The sequence below is a fragment of the Emiliania huxleyi genome (genome assembly GCF_000372725.1).
Source record: "Emiliania huxleyi CCMP1516 unplaced genomic scaffold EMIHUscaffold_683, whole genome shotgun sequence".
In the NCBI taxonomy this organism is placed as follows: Eukaryota; Haptophyta; order Isochrysidales; family Noelaerhabdaceae; genus Emiliania; species Emiliania huxleyi.
The window spans coordinates 2,045-22,255 of NW_005196880.1; the positions used below are offsets into that span (position 1 = coordinate 2,045).

Consider the following 20,211-nt stretch of genomic DNA (forward strand, 5'->3'; position numbering starts at 1 on the left):
CACCCGAGATCACCCACACCCGAGATCACACCCTGAGATCACACACACCCGAGATCACCCTCACCCGAGATTGCCGCCGACACCTGCAGCGAGACGCGCAAACGCCTACTCACGCCCACCGTCGCGTGGCACGGTCTAGCGATGCGGGCCTACCCCACCTCCCTCCGCTCCCTCCCTCGCATCCTCAACTTGCGTGTGCGGAGAGACGTCTCACCCTACCTGCCTTTCCTGCCGCCCTCCCAACGCTTAAATGGCACTCACCTCCCCCCCCCACTCACAAATGACGGATGCGAGCTTCTATCCGCTTCTCCCCGTCAGCGCAACAGCTCTCTAGAGTCCCGAAAAACAGGAGTCAGGACAAAAAGTCTGCTGTCGGGGCCCAAAGCGTGGTTGCGTGCCTGGCGGTGTAGGCTCCGGGGTGTGGGTGCTGTGGCGCTGTGCGTGCCGTGCTCCCTCCTCCGCGCGGCGTGCGCGCGTTCGTCCCTCCTCTGGCACACCGTGCGCGCGCGTCCTGCTCACACGGAGGTGCCTCCCCCCCTTTCGATGCACGCCCCTTAGCGGCCGAAAAAGTTGTCCACCGCGTCGTCCACCGCGTCCTGGAAGGCCCCCGCAGCCGAACAGCCGTTGAAGAAGCTCTTGGGTTTAAGCCGGTTGCAAAAGTCGGGCGCGGTGGGCTTGCAGATGCCGTGCAGCCAGGTGGAGCCCTGGCCCGGGAGGAAGTTGCCGCAATCCTGCACGGACGGGCTGCAGCAGGCAGCACTGCGCATCTCGTAGAGGACGTCGTCCTTCTTGTTGCCGCACGGCCCATGGCAGACAGTGACGAGCGACGCGAGGTAGACGGCAACGAGCGCGAACGCCGCGCTGCCGAGGAGGCCGAGCAGGCTGCTCATCCCGCTAGCGCCACCCTACGGCGGTGGGGGACGAGGTGACGACGATCACACAGGGCGGTTAGTATTGGAGCGCGCACCTTGGCCGCGGCAATCATGGTCCGGAAGGTTGTTGCAACAGGCCGCACGCCCTCCTTTGGGTAAGCTCAGCTGTGAACTTCCAAGTTGTTTGCTCTTGCTTGCGCGTGGCCCTTGCGTGCACGCCCAAGCTCGAGCGGCATCACGCAGAGCGAGCTCTGCGCAGGTCCCGCGACCTTCTCGGGCAGGAGCCCACCTCTCCTTCCCTCCGTGCGCCCAACGATATGGGCAAATCCGCGCCGAAGCGCGCTTCCGACGCTGACCAAGACGAACGGCCCGCAGAGGCCAAAGCTGGCTCTGGGCAGGAGCCCCCCCCCTCGGGGGCTGGCGGGGGCACCGACGGGGCCCCAGCCGCGCCTCCCGCTCCCGTGGACTCGGCCGAGGAGCTGCGAGTGCTTCGCAAGCGGCTCGAGCGGCTCGAGGCTCAAGCCGCCCGGCCCGTCGCACAGCCCGACGGGGGAGACCCCCCACCGGGCGGCGGCGGCGGCGGCGGCGACGGCGGCGGAGCCGGCGGCAAGGCGGCCAACCAAGGACCGCGAGCGGGTGCGCCCCGACCCTCCCACCCCCCCAGACTCCGACGCCGACTCGTCGGAGGACGACGTGGGCGGCGGTGGTCACCGCGGCCCCCCCCGCCTCGGCGGCGGCGTCGGTCGCGACGACGCTGTCGGCGAGCTGTTCGGCGGACAACGCCCAAGGGTGGGCGACGGCTAGCGCACCACACCCCTCTCCTTAAAATCCCTGTGTGGTGGCGGCGTGCCGTTCTCCCATCCCTCCCTTGGCTTGTCTGTTTTCTTTCTTTCTTTCTTTCTTTCTCACCTCGCTGTGCCGACGCCGCCCTTCTTTAACAACACAGCCGAAGCTTGAGCTGGACCAGCCGAGCAGGCCCACGCCAATTCAATGAGCTCCATCCACCGCGGCGGGGCGCTCTCCACAGACTCAGACAGACAACAAACACGAATCACCGCCCGAATATTTCCGCCCCCGCCACGTGCTAGGCCACGTGACTTTCTCTGGTAGGACGGGAACGAGATGATAGTAGGGAGTAGAAGAAAGCAAAGAGGAGCCCTGCGCACGCACGACTCCGCAGGAGAAGCCCCTCCCCCGCTCCCGCCCAACGTGCGCTCTTACCTCTTTTGTGCACCAGCGACTAGGTCCAGCCCTGGGTGAGCCGGGTTGTGACATTTGGCGATTCCGCGGCTTACTGGGTCCCTGAGCCGCTCCCCGTGTGCGATTCTTGTGGCCCAGGCATGGTACTGATAGTATAAAACGGGTCAGAACCGGCCAAACACAGGCTACAGCGTTGCGTTTACTTTTTTCTCAACCCACGTGCCTCTGCACATCCGTTCACGTGCACGGAGCTTCTTGAGCCACCCACCCACCCACCCACCTCACGGCCCGGCTGAGGCTTGGAACCACCCACCCACCCCACGACCTCACGGCCCGGCTGAGTGAGGCTTGGCACCACCCACCCCCCCCCACCCACCTCACGCACGGCCCACCCGGCTGATGAGGCGATATAACCCACCCACACCGACCGACCCATCCCCACCACCCAACCAACCCTCCGGCCACGGGAGACACAGGGGTGATGGCGGCATTCCCGACCGCCAGGACCTGCATCTGCCTCGCGCGCTTGCCTTGCTGGTTTTCATTGCCGGCCCACCCACGACGGCGCCATCAACCGCCGGACGCAACGCGAGAATGTCAGAAGGGGATGGGGGGGAAACCGCGCGCTTGCGGTTCGCGCCAGAATGTCCAGAATGTCCAGAAGGTGCTTTAGCAAGCTTTAGCAAATGTCCAGAAGGTGCTTTAGCAAGCTTTAGCAAACGTCCAGAATGTCCAGAAGGCCCGCAGGCCTTCATCAGCAAAGCACAATGCCTTCTTTTCATAGCCCATGACTGACTGGGTTGCTCACTCGGTGGAGGCGACTGTTTGAGACACGTCTACGGCTTTACCTGACTGAGTGAGACCTTCTGTACAACACCTGAGGCCTTCAGCACACCTGCAGAGGACTCTCTACGTTCCCACATTCTTTTCCAACCTTCTGGACACCTTCTGGACATCTTCTGGACACCTTCTGGACATCTTCTGGACACCTTCTGGACCTGGTGGACCTTCTGGACATGTCTGGACGCTCCACAAACCCTATTGTGTGCTCGCAGTGTATGCCACGGCCGCCGCCTGCGGCATTGCTCTCGTGCAGCTAGGCGACGCAGGTCCATCAGCAGGGCTCATCCAATGCGAGCGCACATGTGCGTAGCCGCGGGCAGGTGGCAGTGGCCAGTGCACAGCCGCACACCGGCTGTGGCGGCTCGAATGCCCCCGGCAGCAATGCTGGTCATTAACTTGCGTATTGGGGCCGCAGCAGACTGCTGCTGTGGCAACAGCAGCAGCCTGCTGCTGCCTGATTCAGTCAAGCCAGCGGTGCAGCGAGGCGTGCAGAATTCGCGCGGTTTGGTACCTCCTGAGGCTGAGCGCGTTCAGACCCGGTGACCGGAGTTGGATGGTTCGATGGAGCTCGCCGAGCTCCATCGAACCATCCATGGCCGGACGGCGGAGCGTGAGGTGGCGAGCGGAGAGATGTACCGCAAGACGAGAAAAACACGGACCTGACGCGATGTCACAAAACGTCAGATCTGGCTCACCCTGCAGGGCTGGACCCCTAGCCCTACACCTATAGTCCAGCGCGCAGAGAAGCCTCGCCTCGTGACTACAGCGTACGCAGGACGCTCCTGCGTGACTACGGGCCGGCCGCAGACGCTTCGCCCCACGCGAGAGCTCCGTCGTAGCAGAGATAAGAGATAACCGCGCTCACCGCCCCCGAGCTCCGTCGTAAACCGCCCAACACGAGCGCCCCCGCGAGCGCCCCACGCTCAACGCCCCTCACTCTCCTCTTGACGTGATCTCGCGAACCCGCCCGCATGTCGATGATAGTTACTCGAGGACGATTGGCCCACCCGGCCCGCCTGACCCGCCACTCGCCGAGCCGGTGGCACCGCCTGGTGTCACCCGCGCCACCTGCTCTCGCACGCGCTTCCGCCACGCCACGCGGTCCTTTGTGAAGAGCTGGTACGCGTCGGTCTGCGCGGGCGACAAAGGGTTGACCTCCTTCTCGTCGAGCAGCGTCTGGATGGCCAACAAGATGACCTTGATCTGCGTGGAGGGCGTCCAGGTGCCGCCATCTGAGCCCTGGGGGTTGATTATCGACAGACAAATCTTCCCGCTGGGGTACACGTTCGGGTGGCAGAGCGGCTTGCCGTCGATGAGATCGAAAGAACATTTCGGCGGCGACTGAGGGTAGTCGGAGTCAAACACCATCGTCATTGCAAAAACGCCACCCTCGAACAGAGTTCCCTCCTTGCCGGGCACGACGCACTCCCACCGCATCAGATCCTGCGAGCCGTCCGGCAGCGTCGCGGGCTTGGCGACGAAGCCAAATGGACGGCTCTTCCGGAAGTTCCTGCGCTCCTCCTTCAGGCGGCTGTTTGCGAGCCCCGACATGCGCGCTCGGCGCCTGCGGGGGCCGGGTTGGAGGCAGGTACCTAGTAGAAGAAACCAACTTGTTTCGCCTAGGTAGAAGAAACCAAGTTCTTTCAAGAGAGGGCGCGCCACCCAAGAGCCTAGGTAGGTGCGGATCGGCAAGGCGCAAGGATCTTTTTGCCTTATTATATCATCCTTGGGTTGTGATCTAAGAACTTGAAAGCACCCACGCACCAGGGGGCGCACAGCAGCACGGAGGCCCTTGCTCGCTCTGTAAATAGAGCCGGCTCTATATACGCGCGACCTCCCGCGAGCGCGGCGGGATCGGAATTGCGGCCGGAGGGAAGGGCGAGCCGCCGCCGCCGCCGCCATACCACCAGCGACGACGACCGCGGCTCGCCCCAAACGCCAGGCGCTGGATCGGCAGTAGAAAGAAACGGTGGCTCGCCTCACACCCTAACCTATCTGCCTTAGGCACGGAGCCAACGGAGCCATCGCGCGCGCATGCCCGCATCGCGTGCGGCTCCGACAGTCGGAGGGAGATCCCCATCATCCACGTAAAAAAAAGCGCGGGGCCTGCCACCTCGTCGCCTCCTCTTCCACGAGGGCCCCCGGCCCACACTAGGACGTAACATGCGCGAGGACGAGCACGCCGCGCTCAAGGCGGCCAAGCGCGCCGCCAAGCTCGCCGCCAACCCTGCTGCCGCGGCCAAGCGAGCCAAGAAGCACGGCAAGCGCCATCGCGCCGAGGACGAACCCGCGAGCCATGGCGACGCCGAAGCGCCCGCGGCGAGCAGCCGAGAGAGCGGCACCAGCCGCCCCGCAGAGGAGGATGCCGTGGACGAGACCGCCGACTCGCACCTCGTCGACGAGGAGCGCTGGTGCACAGATTGCGGCGCTTCCTTCACCTACTCGGTCGCCGAGCAGAAATTCTTCCTCAGCAAGGGGTGGGCCGAGGCGGGAAAGCGGCGGTGCACCGAGTGCACTCGGGCGAAAAAGGCACGGTTCGGAGAGGTGGGTGGCGCGGCGGCAGCGCGCGCCTCCCAGACCACGTGCTACTCGTGCGGCCAGCGCGGCCACTCGTCTCGTGACTGCCCGACCAAGGCGACCCTGCCGTGCTTCAACTGCGGCGGCGTCGGCCACAAATCCAAGGACTGTCCTGAGCCGCGCAAGCCCGCGGCGGGCGTCTGCTTCAAGTTCCAGTCCGGCAGCTGCACGCGCGGCGAGGCTTGTCGCTTTGCGCATGTGCTTCAGGCGGCAGCTAGCTAGCCCAAGGGTGCGCCGCCCGCCCACCGCCCGCCCGCCGCCCGCCCGCCCGCCGCCCGCCCGCCCAGCTCCGCCGGTCAGTGAGGACGCTGTATCAAGGGTTGTGATAGACCCGTCAAGCCAGCCACTCCCTGGCGATGCCGCGCCACCTGCCGGGGGGCACCCCGGCAGGCTGGCCCCCGCTATCTGAGACCGAAAGCCCCAGTTCGCCGCCCTCTGCTTCTAATCAGTTGGTCCTGGTCGCTCCCGTCGGCCGGGGCCCGTTCCCTGAAGCCAGACTCCCGTGTCCTCGCTAGCCCGGTCGCGCATCGCCCGCTGCGTCCCGGGCCAGTAGGCCACACACATTCGCACCCATTTCCCCCTGCGCGCCGGCCAACAGAGGTCCTCACTCGACCTCACGCCCGCCTCGTTTTATCTAGTAGGTGCGATGCGTGTAGATGGCAGCTGGTCTGGAGCTACGATTACTCTCTCGGGAAAATGGAAAAATCTCTTTTGATGCATGCGGTCATATGTCGGGTCCGAGGGCAGCCTTAACCCCTAAACGGCTACCCGCGAAACGGGGTGCCCGGAAGGGCGATATCACGGCGGCCTAACTGTGCCTCCGTGCGCTCGCCACATACCCCCTGCTGCCCGAGGGTCGTGTTAGCACTTTATTGGGCACATACAGAGGCGGTGGGAAGCCACCACGTTCCCTTCAAATTTCCCGCCACCGAGCTCCGGAGCGCGCTCTGCACGAGCTCCTGGGACGCGGTTTCGTCTTTCGATCCCAGACGGTCGTCGCACGTCGGCGCCCCAGTGAGGTCCGCCGTCATAGGTGTAGCACGCTACTAGACACACTGCCTCCAAGTTGAGCGGTGGAAAAGTGTGACGAAGCCACGCACCGAGGCGCCGGCGTCCCTCATGTCCTCCGCCCGGGCGAGCGAGCAGCGCAAGAGCGGAGGCGGATGCCATGCTTTGCGTAACGGCTGTCACACTCTCAATTTCTCGACTCTCCTGCGATCGGGGGTGGCCCATTTCTTTTTTCCTTTCTTTTTTTGGGTCCTGTGGGCACCCTAGCGTGGTACGGGACCCCTATTCTTTCTTTAGTGCCAGTGCGCGCCAGTCCCGCCCGTGCCTATGGAAAAGAAAGAAAGAAAACAGACAGCAAGGCGCAAGGGAGGGATGGGAGGACCGCACGCCGCCACCACACAGGGAGTTTAAACGTGCCTATCTATAGTGTCGTGCGAGCGAGGCGTGTAAACAATTCGTTGTTACTTCGTACAAGTGAACGGCGGCGCAAGTGGTGGTAGGCTTCCGAGAGAGAGATTTTTAGCAATACCAAACAAATCTAACACTCACGCGCGTGAACAGGGCTCCAGGCCCCAAATGACGTATATTAAATGAACTCGGGGGCACAGGACGCGGTACAAACGCGGTACACCAAAAGGCACGGGCTGCCTGCACGGCGTTCACTCGAACGCCATGCACATGGCGCGGAGCAGCATCGGGTCCAAATGACGTGTGGGTGTTAGATTTGTTTGGCTTCCGTGAGTTGGGGAAAGTCACAAATAATATGATTGAGCAGTCACCTCCAGTAGAGATGGGCGACGCACGAACACAGTGGGAGCAGTTGGACATTTGTCCGGCTCCCCGTGTTTATGAAGCCCGACGCGAGCTACCGCTCGCTCACTGCGACCTTCCTGGCCCTGCTCGAGTGCGGCTTCGTGGCTCAGGCGCAGGCACTCGCCGGCTCCCTTCCGTGGCGACGGCTCTCGTCGGCGCTGCTCGCCGTGCTGCAGGTTGAGGTGGCGCACCACGCCGGGGGAGCGCTCGAGGAGGGCCGCTCAGCACGCATTGCCCTCGAGCGGCGCATCGACGTTGCGAGCGCCGAGATTGAGGCGTGCATCGCCGCTCTGGTCCGCACGCCCGCATCGGCTACGGTCTCTGTTGCCCCTGGTCGAGAGGGCGTGCTGCCGACACCACCCACCCGGTTGGCCTCCTCCGCCTCGGAGCAGCGCATCGCCGACAGCCCGCCGCCGCCATCGCTACCCCCTCCAAGCCCGCTGCTCGGGTGGGCCGCCGCCAACGGCGGCGGCGGCGGCGGCGGCGGCGGCGGCGGCGGCGGCGGCGGCTTTGGCGCGTGGGTGACTCAGCTTTTGGCGGCTGCGAAGTCTGAGGTATTGCGACACGGAGAGTCGCTCGTTGCATGCGGAGACGTCAACCTCCGCGCCGTGTCGCCAGCCACTCTCCCACCCGACCGGCTGCTGTCGTCGCACGGCCTGATGCCCTCGCCGAAGCTGGCTCGGCTCTCGAGCTGCCGTAGCTCCGAGGACGGGATCGACGACGCGCGCGGGAGGAGCGAGGACGGCGAGTCGTGGCAGCGGCTGGTGGCGCTCCTGCGCGAGGTGGGGCGGCTGCTCTCGCTGCGGCGCTACATGGCCGAGGTGTACATGCAGATGTGCGCACCGCTGGCGGACGGCGACGCCGCGGCGCTGGAGGCGCGCGTGTGCGCGCTTCGCACCTCATATCTGTCGATGGTGCCCTCCGAGCTGGCGCCCTTGCGATCCTCGACGCTCGAGCTGTCGGTGACGGAGCAGCTCCTCCGGGCGCAGGCCATGCTCGGCACTTGCAGGCTGCGCGAGGCGATCTGCGCGCTGGTGGCGGCGGACGCGGAGCTGGGCAATCTCCACTCGCCGCGTCGCGAAGAGCTGCGGGAGGCGGCACTCACCGCCGCAGCGGCCGCCACCCGGGGAAGCTTGTCTCTGGTGCCGCGCGGCGCTCCGCCCGAGCCCTACCTCTTTCGTGTCCTGCGCGCTCACTCCGCCGGACTGCGCCGCAAGGCAGCGCTCTACTTCCACGGGCCACTCCGCGCGCCGCTGCTCTCCCCCGCTGCCGCTGCCGCGCCACGACACGTGGACGTGCCCCTCGCCGAAACCCTCGATGATTTCGGCCGCACGCCCGGCGTTCGATTCGTCGCTCTGCTCCTTTTTTGCGCCGGTCTATGCCTCGCGAGCAGCGGCGGCACCGCACGCGATGGCGGCGGAAGCAGTGACGGCGCTGAACAGGGTGGCGACGGCGGCACTGAGCAGGATGGCGGCGGCGGCGGCGGTGGCGTGTATGCGGTGGCTGAGTCGGAGGCGCTAGACGGTTGGCGTGCGGGCGAGGCCGCCCGGGTGGCGGAGAGAGGCTGGCTCGTGCTCTTCTCGACGCCGCGTTGCCGCGAGCAGTGCCCCCTCGAGATTCACGGCGCGGAGCTACAGCCCTTCCTACAGCCCTTCCTCTCCTGCTTCTCTTCCGCACCCGCGCTGGCGGCCGCGGCCTCCGCGCCTCCGCCGCCCGACCAGGACGGGGTCACGCGCCGCGCGATCTGCAGCCTGGGGGGGGAGGAGTGTGTCCTGCACCTGCTGCGCACGGACGAGCGGGTCGCTCTCCTCGTGGCGGTCGATCGGTCCACGACGAGTCGCCAAGACACGCTTGCGAGGCGCTCTGCCAAGTCTCGCCCGGGAAGCCTCTGGGGCGTGGCTGGCGCTTCGGACAGCGCCCCAAACCACCACCACCGCCGTTCTGGCTCGGGCGGGCCTGCTTTGGGCGCCAGCGACCCTCTCAGCTCAGTCACCCCCGCGCAACCTCCATCGGCGGCTGCCTCGCCGATGTGGGTCCCCTCGCTTGCGCTCAGCTTCGCGCCGCGCAGCGGCACTGCCCGCGTCTTGGGCCGAGCGGCTAGCTCCCGAGGACATGCCGTTCCTACGCCTGCGGCGCTCGATGATGCCCTCATCGGCGCTTTCTTGCGCCACATCGGCGAGGCGCTGCGGGCCCACTCCATTTTTGTGCGCGCATTGCAACACGCTCGCGTGCCGTGACAGGGCGCGCCACTGAGATGCTTTGCAGAGATCGACTTTTCGTTTTCGCCGAACCCTAGAGGCTCCCTTTATGCATGTATGTTTAATCGCATTGGAACTTGGAAGGGGACTCTTGTAGCTCTCGATCGGTCACACCGCCACCACCGCCGACGTCTCCCAGTGAGATGATGGAGAGGGGGGACGACAAACACACGACATCGCACACACTGCGCTTCAGCAGCACGTGCACCTCGATCCTGTATACCGTGTTTGTTTCTTTGTTGTATGTCTTATGAGACCCCCACCAAATGAACCATACACCAGCCGAGGGAGGGCGAGACAATCGAGGGGCCCCGTACCATGGTCCAATGCGGAATCGACCATATGGCCCGGCGGCGGCGGGGGCCGGGGCCTATCCAGTGGCAGTGCTCAAGTGCTCAATCAAGTGCATTGGGAATGGGGGACCGTCCTCTCTTTTTTAATGTGTATTCCCGAAGGAGGACTGCTGACAGGGTTTGCGATGAGGAGCGACTCCGGAGGTGTCCGTTTTTATTTGTCACCACAGACAGGGGACGCCCGAGAGAAATAGGGGGCAAAGCAATGAGTGAGAGCGTGAGAGTGCCTGGCTGGCTAGCCAGCGGGAAATCGACGCCCTCCTCCCTGCCCGCTTGCCCCTGGGTAAATTGTTTACGGGCAATTTTGGAACTCTGCGAGGGGGATTTGAAAACGGCGGTTCTACGCCGTATTTGGGAATTACGCCCGTCGGCCACATCCAAACACTATTTACGTCCGTTTGGGGGTCGCCACCTGGATTTTTGCGCCTGAGCACGACGCCGACGAGGGCTCCGCCGACACGGACAGCGACGGCATCCCCGACTACCTCGACCCCGACTCGGACGGCGACGGGCTGCCCGACGCTAAGGAGGGCAGCTCTGATCTTGACAGCGACGGGACCCCTGACGCGACGGACCCCGACTCGGACGGCGACGGCATCCCCGACGCAGACGAGGGCTCGGCCCGACTCGGACGGCGACGGGCTGCCCGACGCCGAGGAGGGCTCTGCAGACGCCGACAGTGACGGCATCCCCGACCGGCTCGAGTCGAACGTCGACGACACGGACAGCGACGGCACGCCCGAGTTCCTCGACCCCGACTCGGACGGCGACGGCATCCCTGACGCCGACGAGGGCACGGTCGACACGGACGGCGACGGCACGCCCGACTACCTCGACCCCGACTCGGACGGCGACGGACTGCCCGACGCCAAGGAGCGACTACCTTGACCCCGACTCGGACGGCGACGGCATCCCTGACGCCGACGAGGGCTCCGCCGACACGGACAGCGACGGCGTCCCCGACTACCTCGACCCCGACTCGGATGGCGACGGAGTGCCCGATGCCGAGGAGGGCACCGTTGACCGAGACAGCGACGGCACGCCCGACTACCTCGACCCCGACTCGGATGGCGACGGCATCCCCGACGCCGAGGAAAGCACCACCGACGCCGACAGCGACGGCACGCCCGACGCTCTTGATCCAGATGCAGACGGCGACGGCATCCCGAACGCCGAGGAGGGCACGGCAGATACTGACAGCGACGGCATCCCCGACGCCATGGACCCCGACGCGGACGGCGACGGCATCCCCGACGCCGAGGAGGGCACGGTCGACACGGACAGCGACGGCACGCCCGACTACCTCGACCCCGACTCGGACGGCGACGGGGTGCCCGACGCCGACGAGGGCTCCGCCGACACGGACAGCGACGGCACGCCCGATGCGCTCGACCCCGACTCGGACGGCGACGGGCTGCCCGATGCCATCGAGGGCTCTGTCGACACGGACAGCGACGGCATCCCCGACGCCATGGACCCCGACTCGGACGGCGACGGGGTGCCCGACGCCGAGGAGGGCACCGCTGACACGGACAGCGACGGGCTGCCCGACTACCTTGACCCCGACTCGGACGGCGACGGTATTCCGGACGCCGAGGAGGGCTCCGCCGACACGGACAGCGACGGCACGCCCGACTACCTCGACCCCGACTCGGACGGCGACGGCATCCCCGACGCCGAGGAGGGCTCCGCCGACACGGACAGTGACGGTACGCCCGATGCGCTCGACCCCGACTCGGACGGCGACGGGGTGCCTGACGCTGAGGAGGGCTCCGTCGACACGGACAGCGACGGCACGCCCGATGCGCTCGACCCCGACTCGGACGGCGACGGGGTGCCCGACGCTGAGGAGGGCTCCACCGACACGGACAGCGACGGCACGCCCGATGCGCTCGACCCCGACTCGGACGGCGATGGGCTTCCCGATGCCATCGAGGGCTCTGTCGACACGGACAGCGACGGCATCCCCGACGCAATGGACCCCGACTCGGACGGCGACGGCATCCCCGACGCCGAGGAGGGCACGGTCGACACGGACAGCGACGGGCTGCCCGACTACCTTGACCCCGACTCGGACGGCGACGGCACCCCCGACGCCGAGGAGGGCTCCGCTGACACGGACAGCGACGGCACGCCCGAGGGCTCCGCCGACACGGACAGCGACGGCATCCCCGACGCCATGGACCCCGACTCGGACGGCGACGGCATCCCCGACGCCGAGGAAGGCACGGTCGACACGGACAGCGACGGCACGCCCGACTATCTCGACCCCGACTCGGACGGCGACGGAGTGCCCGACGCTGAGGAGGGCTCCGCCGACACGGACAGCGACGGCACGCCTGATGCGCTCGACCCCGACTCGGACGGCGACGGCATCCCCGACGCCGAGGAGGGCTCCGCCGACACGGACAGCGACGGCACGCCCGATGCGCTCGACCCCGACTCCGACGGCGACGGCATCCCCGACGCGGAGGAGGGTACGGTTGACACGGACAGCGACGGCACGCCTGATTTGCTCGATCCCGACTCGGACGGCGACGGCATCCCCGACGCGGAGGAGGGTACGGTTGACACGGACAGCGACGGCACGCCTGATTTGCTCGATCCCGACTCGGACGGCGACGGCATCCCCGACGCCGAGGAGGGCTCCGCCGACACGGACAGCGACGGCACGCCCGACTACCTCGACCCTGACTCGGATGGTGACGGCATCCCCGACGCCGAGGAGGGCTCCGCCGACACGGACAGCGACGGCACGCCCGACTACCTCGACCCCGACTCGGATGGCGACGGAGTTCCCGATGCCGAGGAGGGCACCGTTGACCGAGACAGCGACGGCACGCCCGACTACCTCGACCCCGACTCGGACGGCGACGGCATCCCCGACGCCGAGGAAAGCACCACCGACGCCGACAGCGACGGCACGCCTGACGCTCTCGATCCGGATGCTGACGGCGACGGCATCCCGAACGCCGAGGAGGGCACGGCAGATACCGACAGCGACGGCATCCCTGACGCCATGGACCCCGACTCGGACGGCGACGGGCTGCCCGACGCTGAGGAGGGCACGGTCGACACGGACAGCGATGGCACGCCCGACTACCTCGATCCCGACTCGGACGGCGACGGGCTGCCCGAACTTCCCATTCACGTACAAAGGAGTGTCATATGACGCGTGCACCACCGTCGACTACGGCAGGACCGCCTGGTGCTACACCGGGAGCACGACGGGCCCTCTCTGGGGCGACTGCGTCTGCGATGACTCGGCCCTGACCGTGGACAGCTCCATTTCGGACATCAGCTCAGACAACTATGTCATCGCCCTGGGCGTGGGGGCGGCAAATAAGCTGACGGATGCCGGTGTCACGGTGTCGCTTCAGTGCGGGGACGACCAGAACAGGGGGGAGCTTGCCTTCTTCGGCCAGTCGGTGTACTCGCAGGGGCTACAATCGTCCGGGCTGCTCTACGCACTTTTGATGAATCCAGGTATGGACTTGAGCTCGAATCCTGTCGAGAGCGGCGAGGTCGAAGCCGGCGAAAGCCCGACGCACCCCTACGCGAAAGCGGCCTGCCCACTGTCGATCACGTTTGTGACCCACGCTGACGCGGGCTCCGAGTTCTGGGACGTCTGGAGAGGCGGGGCCGAGGCTGGCTCGCAGGACTTCGACGTGACTTGGTACTCGAACGGTTTGGACTACGTCGCGCAGGTCAATGCGATCAACGCGGCCTGTGCTTCCTCGGATGCGATTGTCGTGACCGTGCCGTTTACAGAAGGCACGACAGGGTACATTGAGATTGACGATGCCATCAACGCTTGTCTTGACCAAACCCCAACTATGCCAATCGTGACTGCGAACACCGACCGACGCCATGGACCCCGACTCGGACGGTGACGGGCTGCCCGACGCTGAGGAGGGCACGGTCGACACGGACAGCGACGGGCTGCCCGACTACCTCGACCCGGACTCGGACGGCGACGGGATGCCCGACGCCGAGGAGGGCTCCACCGACACGGACAGCGATGGCACGCCCGACTACCTCGACCCCGACTCGGACGGCGACGGCATGCCCGACGCCGAGGAGGGCACCGCTGATAAAGACAGCGACGGCACACCTGACCACCTCGACCCATTCGTTGTGACTGCCACCATTGAGTGCGACGAGGACTCTGTTGGCACAACTAACTCCTCATCCAGTACCTCACCGGCGAACTTCGCGTCTGAACTCCAGCAGCTCGTTCTGGATTCCCTTGGCGATGCTGGCTCCCAGAGCATTGTGACAGTCAAAAGTGTGGCAAAGCCTTCGGCTAGCGACAGACGCATTCGCAGGCTTGGTGCGGAGGGCGAGTCGTCACCACTCTCATGGCTAGCGAAGACATCGTTTGAATTGTTGAGCTGGCTCTCTGGAGGCAACCCCAAGTCTACTCCCGTGCCCGACGTAACGACATCCTCTCTTTCCTCCCCTGGGCCCCCGTCCGGCACCGCTCCGGGACGCACGCCGGCGAAGCACCATCAAGCTGCTGTACGGCCCCGGCATCGCCTTCCCAGGCTTAGCTAGACTGAGAGATATTGTGGACATGGTTGATCTCTACAATATATACACTGACACTGAACCTCCCAGAGCTCCCCGGCCGCGGCGCGGTGCGGCGGCGTCACAAATCCGACGGCAGAGCACCGGGACGCGGCCGGGCGATCCGAGGCCCAACTAGGCGTATGCATTGCCTATCCAGGGCTATCACCTGGACCTATCAACAGGCGCCTGCGGCGCCGTGGTCAGGAGCTGCTGTTCACGCCCTGTTCACGCCCGGCCACGAGAGGCGATGTGGCTCACGCCAAGCCTCCTCGTGCAATCGCTGGCCGGGTCTCTGCTCCGCCTGCGCGGCGGCCAGTGGAGCGACGGTCCGGCTTCCGGGCAGCCTTGGCCACCTCATCCATCGCAGCCGCAGTCGTACGGCCAGCCTCAGCCGCAGCACCCAGGCTATTCGCAGCAGCCCCTGCCTCTGCATCACCCGCCGGCTCCCGGTCACGGAATGGCGGCACCGCCGGGCCACAGGCACGCGCCAGGGTACATGCCGGTCTTCCACGACCTCACTCGCATTCCGTCCCGCCAAGGGCTCGGCGGGCGGCCCATGCTCCACCCCACTGCCTTTCCACGGCTCGACGCGCGACAGGCGGCGGCGCTTCGCGCGGCCAAGGATGAGGCGCTCGCCCTGTCTAGCGCGGCCGCGGCCGAGACCGCGCCGCTGCAGCATTCGCTCGGCATTCCGCTTGGCTGCCTCGTCGCGCCGCTCGCTGCCCAGGCCGTCCAAGTCTCTGATCCGCACGCCAGCACTGGGGCAGCCGCGGCCACAGCCCTCGACGCGGGCGGCGGCTGGCGTCCGCCGCCGCCGCCGCCACTCGTGTGTCGGTGCTCGGCGTGCAACGGCTATCTCAACCCGTTTGCGCAGATCTGGGCGCATGCTGCCAAGTGGGAGTGCAACTTGTGCAACCATGTCAACGATCTGCCTCGGCCGCCCCACCCCCAGCACCCGCAGCCTCACGGGCAGGGGGGCGGCGGCGGCGGCGGCGGATGGTGGGGAGGCTGGAAGAGCAGTCCCGCCGCGCCCGCCCAGGCTGCCGGAGCGGTGCCACTCGGGAGGCTCGAGCTCGTCCATGCGGACGTGGAGTACCTGCTCTCGGGCGAAGAGGCGCTTGTGTACTCGACGGCTGCCGACGCGCGCCCGCGGGTGCTGGTGATCGCGCTCGAGACCACCGCCGCCGCGGTCGCTTCGGGCGCCCTCTCCTCCGCGTGTGCGGCTGCCAAGGAGGCGCTCGCGCGGATAGCAGCCGACGCCGACGCCGACGCCTCCTCGCTCGGGCCTCAGCGCGTCGCCGTCGTCAGCTTCGACGCGACGGCGCGGCTGCACCGGCTGCGCGACCCATCGGGCGGCGCGCCCGCCGTAGAGCTGATGCTACCGTCGGCCGAGGGTCTACCCGCCCTGCCGCGTGGCGCAGAGCCGCCGCTGTACTCCATCCGGGAGCGGCTGACCGAGCTGCAGGAGCTGCTCGAGCAGCTGCCGCGCCTCGCTGCCGAGGCGTCGGGGGATGCGGCCGCGTCGGCTGGTGCGGTCTCGCTCGAGGCCGCGGTCGAGGTTGCGCGCGCCATTGTGACAGCCGCTGCCAGCTCGGGAGACCTCTTCGTCCTCTCCGTCAGCGGCGCGGCGCAGAGCCGCAAGTTGCCGTCTGCTCACGCGGCGCCGCAACCGCCCGACGGCAAGGAGCTGGCCGCCCAGCTGGAGCGCTGCACTCGGCCGGAGAGCGAGGCGCTGAAACGGATTGCTCGTGGCTGTGCAGACGCAAATTTGGCGGTGCGGCTCGTCGCGGCTCCGGGGTCGGGGTTCGTGGACGTCGCATCTCTCGCGCAGTTGCCCAAGATCAGCGGCGGGCGGCTGTTTTACGTGCCGCCGGACCAAGACGGCGCGCGTCCCGCTGGCGCTGCTCTGGAGGAGGCGCTGAGCGAGGGCTTGAGTGTCAGCCACGCCGCGGTTGATGCGGTGCTGCGCTTGCGCACGTCGCAGGGCCTCAGGGTGGTGGGATTGCGGCCGCTGTCGGGGATGGGCCCGGATCCGGAGGGGGAGGACGGCGCGGGCGACGATTCCATCGTTCTCCTCCCGAGCGTCGACCGCGCCGCCACTTTTGCCGCCGAGCTGCGCCACACGGACGACAAGAAGGCGCTGCCGGCCAAGACGGCGTATGTCCAGTCGGCGCTGCTCTACTCTGGCCCCGCGGGAGAGCGGCGGATCCGCGTGTCGACCCGCGAGATCCCGGTCGCCGATAGCTTCCGCTCGCTGGCGCAGTCGGTGAACCCGCCCGTCGCAATCGCCCTCATTGCCAAGCTCGCGCTCGCCGCCGCCGAAACCAAGCCGCTGTCAGCGGTGCGCGAGCAGCTCAAGGACTCGCTCCTCGACAGCATCGTCTCGCAGCGCGAGCTCTGCCCGCCGCCGATGCGCAAGACGGCGGACGAGCTCGTCCTCTTCCGCCCCCTCGCCCTCTTCCCCCTCCTGACGCTCGCACTCTCGACGATGCCGCCGCTCAACACGCCCAGTCTTGCGTCCGCTGCCGGCCCGCGTTCGCCCGACTCGCTCGCGGCCTTCGCGCACGGCTTCCGACTGCTGCCGACCCACCTCGCCTGCCTCGCCCTCGCCCCCCGGCTGCTGGTCGTGCACGAGCGCTCTCTCGGGGACGGCTGGGCTCCGGTGGAAGGGGCAGAGGCGCCTCCGCTGGCCGACGCTGCGCTCGCCGCCGAGGAGGCGCCCGACGAGGGCGCGGCGGCCGCGACCCTCGCTCCAAGCGCCGCCACCCGCGAGCAGCTCTTGCCTCGAGGGAGCGAGGTCTCGCCGAGCAGCGTGCTCTTGCTCGACACGCTGCAAGAGCTGTCGCTCTGGGTCGGTGCGCAGGCGTCGCCAGCCTTCCTCGAGCAGCTCTTCGGCACCCCGCGCCCCGCGGACGGCGCCGACCTCCTGCCCGAGGGGGCGAACAGCGCGGTGGACCGCATGCATTCGCTGCTCGCCACCCTTCGCTCGCAGCGGCCTTCCCATGCGCCCCTCACCGTCCTGGTGCACGGCTCGCCGTCGGAGGAGCGCTTCTTCTCGCGACTCTTCGCCAACGCATATGAGCCGTTCCTCCTGCAGCTCCTGTCCGACCAGAGGAGCCGTCTGTGAGAGCGAGGTGGCTCAAATCGAGGGCGCGGCAGAGAGTGGGGGTGCCTTTCCGCATTTTACGGGGATCGGGGTTGCCAAGGCCCTATGTGAAGGCTGAAGCCCACAAATTTCACACAAGATCCCGTTCGAGCGATCGCGAGCAGGCCTGTCTGGGCGCGAAACAACAAATATGTTTTTTGGTCTGCTAGGTGCATGTGCATGTAACTAAAGCTCTGCAACACACAGTTTCAAAGCACAGACGGGTCACATATAAGCGAGGCCAATAAAGCGCACTCAAGCCCACACTGTCCACTAAGAAACGACCGCTTCGCGTCCGGCCCCGGCGGCCGTGAGCCGTCGCTCGAACCGCTCGACGTCGGCGATCGTCTGTGGCTGGCCCGCAGACAGGGCAGCCTGCCGGACCGCCCGCAACGCGGCTTCGCACTGAGACACGCCGCACTCGACGAGCACTGGCAGCAGCAAGAGCATTGCTCCTCGAGTGTCTCCGGCAGCGAGTGATGCCCTGAGCAGCTCGTCGGGGGTGCCACAAGCCCGAAACAGAACTGGCCAGTGAGAGGGCTCCGACAAGGGCGCACAGCCTGCTATCACGCGCGAACGCTCCGCCGGAAGGAGTGCGCGCAGCAGCAGCAGCGCGACGTCTGAGAGCAGCGGCCGCGCCCCCTCGCCTAGAGGGCAGCTCTTGTGCGCCTCGACCGTCGCCTCGTGCAGTAACCGCTCGAGGCAATGGCGGCGGCGGAAACAGCCCGGGCCGCGCGCGAGGCGCTCTGCCGCCGCGCGTCGCTGGTGTGTGAGGAGCCACCGCAAGCTGCGGTGGAGCAGCGGCTGCGCCACCAGAGGCGGCCCTAGCTGAGCTGCGTTGAGCTCTGGCGGGCCGATGCCGATGAGCGCGTGGCAGTCGGGGAGGATAGCGACGGGCGCCACTTCACGCTGCTGAGGCAGCAGGGGAATCTCGCACGTCACCGTCGACTCGCCTTGCCACTCGGTGAGGTGCACGCTTCCGGGACCGCTCGCGACGACCGCCTCGACCTCGCGGTCCTCCTCGCCAGGGCGCGTCGAAGCAGTGAGTCCGCCACCGTCCCATCTGTAAAACCACGTGCTGCGCTCCTCCTCGGCCCACGCCGCGCCCGCTAAGTGCCAACACTGATGCACGCGCTGCGACCGCGGCAATGCGGCAGGCCAAATCGGCTCGACGAGAGGCGTGCGCGACGGCGCTGCTGCACCCCCGCACGAAGTGGCGAAGCGCAGCAGCGAGAGGCGGCCGTCGCTAGACAGCAGGAGCAGCTCGAGGAGCGGCGCGCGCTTGTGCGCGGCCGCCGCCAGAGGAGCGACGGCCGCGCAGCTCAGACCACAGAGGGGTGAGGCCGCCGGATGGGGAGGCGTCAACACCTACAGAGGAGAACAGCGGCGCCACTCGCGCAGCAGAGTGTCGGGGTGGGAAGCCGACCGGGAAGTGGTGAATGGTTGGTCTCTCACCCGCACGGCTTGTGCGTGGAGCCTCGCGGGAGGCGAGCGCGTGATGGTGACAAGGCAGATTGCCTGCGCGCCAGAGTCCTGCTCGCAGCCCAAGGCGAGGAGGGACGGCGCAGCAGGAACGCTAGAGCAGCCCCAGACCACACCGCGAACGGGCAGCGGCAAATGCAGCAACAAACGCATGGTGCCGCAATCGAGCGCACGCAGCTCGAGCGGGCCCGTCCCGGCGTGCCGAGCGGCATACGTGTCTGGTGTCGGCAGGGGCTCAGCGAATCCAACCGACGCCAAAGCGTCGCTGACTCCCCACGTGCCAGGCCGCCGCACGCCGGGCCGATCCACCCCCGCCGACGGCCGACCGATGGCGAGCAGCACGTCGCAAGCGCCGTCCTCCTCCTCCAGCCAGCGCAGCTCTTCCACGCACAGCGACGCGGCGCTTGCCGATGCCACAGGGCGAGCGCGGCGCGCCGGAGGGTCGAAAGCCACGCGCCAATCCGCCGGTAACATCTCGGCCTCGTCGATGCGGCGAACGGCCACTCCACGCGCGGCGGCGAGCGCGACGCGCCGGCCGTCAGGAGACACGGCGCCGCGCCGCAGCAGGCCCGGCCCCGCAGCGCTCGGCTGCAACGGCGGCGAGAGGCGGCGCCACATTAAGCAGTGCGGGTCCGCGCTCGACACCAGCGCGTGCGTGCGGCCCAGCAGGAGCAGCGGCGAGGGACGCGCCGCCGCCGCCGCCGCCGCCCGAACCCGAGCGGAAGCGGGCGACGCCTCGCGCCACACGTCGAAGCGAAACACGCTGTGCCGCTCGCCGGCACAACTGCAATCCGCGGAGAGGCCATCCGCAAAGACATCCGCACAGAGGGCCGCGCTGCCCGCGCCGCTACCGCATGCGCCAGACGCGGCGCTGGAGACGCAAATCCGGCTGCCGACGAAGACCGACGCGTCCTCCCCGGCCCAAGCGACGGCCGTCACTGCAGCGGGGTGCGGCCCCGTCGGGTCGAGCCGCCCTTCTCCAGCAAGCCCTCCTCCCCCGGCAGACGTGCCACACGCGGACCCGGCGCCTCCGAAAGGCCCCTCTCTTGGCGGCGCACTCGGTGCCCCGCCCGCCGGCTGCTGCGCAG

General features: G+C 67.4%; 3 protein-coding genes across 3 annotated transcripts; 1 reads left to right on the plus strand and 2 right to left on the minus strand.

Annotated features, from left to right (window-relative positions):
- Positions 1-283: 283 nt before the first annotated feature.
- On the minus strand, positions 284-4,466 carry EMIHUDRAFT_471004 (hypothetical protein; the record flags this gene model as incomplete). The annotated part of the gene is made up of 4 exons (XM_005762289.1): positions 284-905; positions 968-1,021; positions 1,584-1,637; positions 3,984-4,466. The coding sequence occupies 4 exons, from the start codon at positions 4,464-4,466 to the stop codon at positions 555-557; spliced, it is 942 nt and encodes a 313-aa protein (XP_005762346.1). The 3' UTR covers positions 284-554.
- Positions 4,467-7,348: 2,882 nt separating this feature from the next.
- Positions 7,349-9,550, plus strand: EMIHUDRAFT_248588 (hypothetical protein; the record flags this gene model as incomplete). Its single annotated transcript, XM_005762290.1, has 3 exons — positions 7,349-7,630; positions 7,844-8,455; positions 8,855-9,550. The coding sequence occupies 3 exons, from the start codon at positions 7,349-7,351 to the stop codon at positions 9,548-9,550; spliced, it is 1,590 nt and encodes a 529-aa protein (XP_005762347.1).
- Positions 9,551-17,915: 8,365 nt separating this feature from the next.
- On the minus strand, positions 17,916-18,091 carry EMIHUDRAFT_371778 (hypothetical protein; the record flags this gene model as incomplete). The annotated part of the gene is made up of 1 exon (XM_005762291.1): positions 17,916-18,091. A coding segment is annotated over one exon (176 nt), but the record flags the coding sequence as incomplete, so codon positions are not given.
- Between the last annotated feature and the right edge of the window lie 2,120 nt (positions 18,092-20,211).